Source organism: Mya arenaria, chromosome 9 (genome assembly GCF_026914265.1).
Source record: "Mya arenaria isolate MELC-2E11 chromosome 9, ASM2691426v1".
Lineage (NCBI taxonomy): Eukaryota > Metazoa > Mollusca > Bivalvia > Myida > Myidae > Mya > Mya arenaria.
Genome location: NC_069130.1, coordinates 59,942,321 through 59,947,639, shown reverse-complemented (window position 1 = coordinate 59,947,639; position 5,319 = coordinate 59,942,321). Strand labels below are relative to the sequence as shown.

Genomic DNA, 5,319 nt, shown 5'->3' with positions numbered 1-5,319 from the left:
TGTTTCATTTGAAATGGTGAAGAAAAAGAAACGTTATCTTTGTATTAAGTGTTCATTTTAAGCAAATGTTGCCTTCCGACATACCATATATAACGCAATTTATCTCGCGATATACACACACTGCTTAAGTGGTTGAAGGAAAGGCTTTTATCTTTATGTGTAATATCACGTGAACAGTAACACTATCACGTCACTCTTTGCACCTTACTTTACACATTTATACATCAGTCGTTGCACCTTTCTTAACACATTTATACATCAGTCGTTGCACCTATCTTTACACATTTATACGTCACTCTTTGCACCTTACTTTACATATTTATACGTCACTCGTTGCACCTTACTTTACACGTTTAGACATCACTCTTTGCACCTCACTTTACACATTTATACGTCACTCTTTTCACCTTACGTTTCACATTAATACGTCACTCGTTGCACCTTACTTTACACATTTATCAATCCTTGCACCTTACTTTACACATTTAGACGTCTCTCTTTGCACCTTACTTTACACAAGTATACGTCACTCTTTGCAACTTACTTTACACATTTATACGTCACTCGTTGCACCTTTTTTACACATTTATACGTCACTTGTTGAACCTTTCTTTACACATTTAGACATCACTCTTTACACCTTACTTTACACATTTATGCGTCACTCTTTGCATCTTACTTTACACATTTATACGTCACACTTGGCATCTTACTTTACACATTTATACGTCACTCGTTGCACCTTTCTTTACACATTTAGACATCACTCTTTGCACCTTACTTTACACATTTATACGTCACTCTTTGCGTCTTACTTTACACATTTATACGTCACTCGTTGCACCTTTCTTTACACATTTAGACATCACTCTTTACATCTTACTTTACATATTTATACGTCACTCTTTGCACCTTACTGTACACATTTAGACATCACTCTTTACACCTTACTTTGCACATTTATATGTCACTCTTTGCACCATACTTAACAAATTTAGACATCGTTCCTTGCAACTTTCTCTAGACATTTATATGTCACTCTTTGCACCTTACTTTACACATTTATATGTCACTCTTTGCATCTTACTTTACACATTTATACGTCACTCGTTGCACCTTACTTTTCACATTTAGACATCACTCTTTACACCTTACATTACACTTTTATACGTCACTCTTTGCATCTTACTTTATAAATTTATACGTCACTCGTTGCACCTTACTTTACACATTTAGACATCACTCTTTACACCTTACTTTACACATTTATACGTCACTCTTTTCATCTTACTTTACACATTTATACGTCACTCTTTGCACCTTACTTTACACATTTATACGTCACTCTTTACAACTTACTTTACCCATTTATACGTCACTCTTTGCATCTTACTTTACACATTTATACGTCACTCGTTGCACCTTTCTTTACAAATTTGAACATCACTCTTTGCACCTTACTTTACACATTTAGACATCACTCTTTGCGCCTTACTGTACACATTTAGACATCACTCTTTACACCTTACTTTGCACATTTATACGTCACTCTTTGCACCATACTTAACACATTTAGACATCGTTCCTCGCACCTTTCTCTACACATTTATACGTCACTCTTTGCACCTTACTTTACACATGTATACGTCACTCTTTGCATCTTACTTTACACATTTATACGTCACTCTTTGCACCTTACTTTACACATTTAGACATCACTCTTTACACCTTACTTTACACATTTATACGTCACTCTTTGCACCTTACTTTACACATTTATACGTCACTCTTTGCACCTTACTTTACACATTGAGACATCACTCTTTACACCTTACTTTACACATTTATACGTCACTCTTTGCATCTTACTTTACACATTTATACGTCACTCGTTGCACCTTTCTTTACACATTTATACGTCACTCGTTGCACCTTTCTTTACACATTTATTCGTCACTCGTTGCACCTTACTTTACACATTTAGACATCACTCTTTACACCTTACTTTACACATTTATACGTCACTCTTTGCACCTTACTTTACACATTTATACGTCACTCTTTGCACCTTACTTTACACATTGAGACATCACTCTTTAAACCTTACTTTACACATTTATACGTCACTCTTTGCATCTTACTTTACACATTTATACGTCACTCGTTGCACCTTTCTTTACACAATGAGACATCACTCTTTCCACCTTACTTTACACATTTAGACATCACTCTTTGCACCTTATTGTACACATTTAGACATCACTCTTTGCACCTTACTTTACACAGTTATGAGCGCATTTTTCTCCTGGTTACATTAAAACATTTACGAAAACATTACTCCTAGTAACACCATAACTTATAGAGATCACACTCTTTTAGTTTACACATTGCAACTCTATACGGTTTTCAACTCCAACACTTACTTCTTGCAATGCAAGATAATATACACATATCGGTGTGTTAACTTCAAAAACACAAATATTTATGTCTTATGTCAATAACCCTAACAGCATCATGAAAATACTTACACTGATATCAAAGAAATTAACATGTTTTACACTTCAAAGATGAACAATTCTAAAATCAAGTTTTTTTATGTTACTGTGTGAACACTGCCTTTTGCTTTGAGTGTAAGAAAAAGAACGAAACATTTAATATGCTATTAAATAATCAGTAGAACATTTTCTGTTTCCATTAATATTGTTGTAAATGTCACATTCTCATCACAAATTTATATGAACACATTTGCTTGAAATCTTATGTTTAAATAAGTTGTTAATGCCAGTTACTGTTCCCGTGTCCCGGCACCAAACAATCCCAGTTACTCTTCCCGTGTTCCGGCACCAAACAATCCCAGTTACTGTTCCCGTGTCCCGGCACCAAACAATCCCAGTTACTGTTCCCGTGTCACGGCACCAAACAATCCCAGTTACTGTTCCCGTGTCCCGGCACCAAACAATCCCAGTTACTGTTCCCGTGTCCCGGCACCATACAATCCCAGTTACCGTTCCCGTGTCCCGGCACAAAACAATGCCAGTTACCGTTCCCGTGTCCCGGCACCAAACAATGCCAGTTACCGTTCCCATGTCTCGGCACCAAACAATCCCAGTTACCGTTCCCGTGTCCCGGCACCAAACAATCCCAGTTAATGTCCCCGTGTCCCGGCACCAAACAATGCCAGTTACTGCTCCCGTGTCCCGGCACCAAACACTGCCAGTTACCGTTCCCTTGTTCCGGCACCAAACAATGTCAGTTACCGTTCCCGCGTGCCGGCACCAAACAATTCCAGTGCCGGCACCAAACAATGCCAGTGCCGTTCCCGTGCCCCGGCACCAAGCAATGTGTGTTATTTCTTAAATGTATCCTCTTTGAAACTCTTTTGTGCGCTATATTTGAGATTTCATTTTTTATTGGAATATTTTATATATTTTATTGCTATATTAAAAAGCCCTATTAAAGCAATAATGAATAATGGATAAATGAATAAATGATAATGAACACATTATACCTTCCCGCCTTTTCAGTCATCATATTGTTATCATCATACAAATATATCCAATAATAATTATCCTAAATATTAAATATCAACTTTTAACTTATAGTCCGTTTCTTTATACTTTTCCAATCCACCCCCTGCTCATTTCTATGCTTTATTTATGCACCAGTCAATTGTAACCATGCCCCCAACCAGGTCCAGTGGTATATCGGGGATAGCCGGGGAAATGGGCCGTGTTTTTACTTTCCAGGTGGCCCCGCAGTGCCGGGTGATTGCGGTGGTTTTGTGTTCGCACAAATATAGCGGGGAATGGGCCTTACCTCTGGGGTGCGGGGCATTTGGTGGGGATTTTACCATCTGGTCGTCACCGCAGGCGCAGGGCGGGGATTCTACCCAGGGTGGCTGGACCGAAAGTCAAATTCCCCGCTATTCCCCGGACCTGGGTGGGGGGGGGGGGTCGTGGTTACAAGTGACTGGTGCATTATATATACGGCAGCAAACAATGACATATCTTTGAGCATGAAGTACTAAACAATGGAAATATGGATCCGGAGTCAAAAACCTAATTGTTGAAATAATTAAACTGATATTATTGGACAAACACATAAACGTATTGAATTATTCGCGAAGTTCGCGACACAAGTCAATTACTATGAGAATGTGCTTATGCGTGTGTGTGTGTGTGTGTGTGTGTGCGTGTGTGCGTGCGTGCGTGCGTGTGAGCGTGTGCTTGTGTGTGTTGTAATAGTTATTCAGCATAGAAATGTTTACAAAATATCATGTTTGTTTTAATGTTTAACTTCCGATGTAGAAAATAAATGTGAAAGCACCGGTATTCTCGCTTCTAATTTCTTTAAATTGTCAGTACTAAGTAAAGGAAAACTATTGTGTCGTCATTTGAAATTCGATAAAAAATATGCGAGAATTGAAATTTGCGTCTATGCATCTTCTTTAATAAGTTTGTATGGAGTAAAAATAACGCGGTATTATTGTTGCATCGTCGCTTCTTTCTTCATTGACTGCCCAGAGGTTATACCATGTACAAATTGATAAAAAATGCGACATTTAAGCAAACGCGAGGATCGAGATCTCGATGGCTCTAATATAATTCCGTACATTTGGTTTTTGCGTTTTGAATCTAATGAATTACCAAGAATCATCAGCTCTCTGTAATCGATATTGAACTGCGTTACTACTTAAATATGCTCTTTGATATATGCTCAACATAAATGATTTATGTGCTGAAATGCATACGCGTGGCTCACCCTCACCATAAAAACAGGTTTATTTGCAATGGATGAAGTGATACTTTTGTTAGCAAGAATATGATGTATTGTTCGGCATTGATGTTATAATTAATGTATTATATTCATGTTTCTTCATGTTTTCGTATAACATTTTAATACATATCCTTTTGAAATAACATAGATTTATTGCTTGCGTTTTCATTCTAAGCATTTATGTGTGTGTGCGTGTGTATGTTTCTTTCAGAAGGCCACATATAAATATAAAGAAGTCTTGTAAATAAGTCGTGTGTTATGTTTGTTTATAATATGATGCCTATGTCTTAATGTGTTACCTTCTTTAAATAAAATTATTATTATTATTATTATTATTATTATTATTATTATTATTATTATTATTGTTGTTGTTGTTATTATTATTATTATTATAATTATTATTATTATTATTATTATTATTATTATTATTAATTATTATTATTATTATTATTATTATTATTATTATTATTATTATTATTATTATTATTATTATTATTATGATACTTGTTTAAAATCAAAAACCGTATACAAATGACACAAATA

At 36.0% G+C, this 5,319-nt stretch overlaps 1 protein-coding gene across 1 annotated transcript; it reads left to right on the top strand.

The window, feature by feature from the left end:
- The first annotated feature begins 2,778 nt into the window (after window positions 1-2,778).
- On the top strand, window positions 2,779-3,357 carry LOC128246230 (zinc finger protein 512B-like). The gene has a single exon (XM_052964423.1). It carries the CDS (start codon window positions 2,779-2,781, stop codon window positions 3,355-3,357), a length of 579 nt encoding a protein of 192 aa, XP_052820383.1.
- Window positions 3,358-5,319: the final 1,962 nt, after the last annotated feature.

Coding starts and splice junctions, on each gene's coding strand:
- LOC128246230 (XM_052964423.1), top strand. CDS start 2,779: ATGCCAGTTACTGTTCCCGTGTCCCGGCACCAAACAATCCCAGTTACT.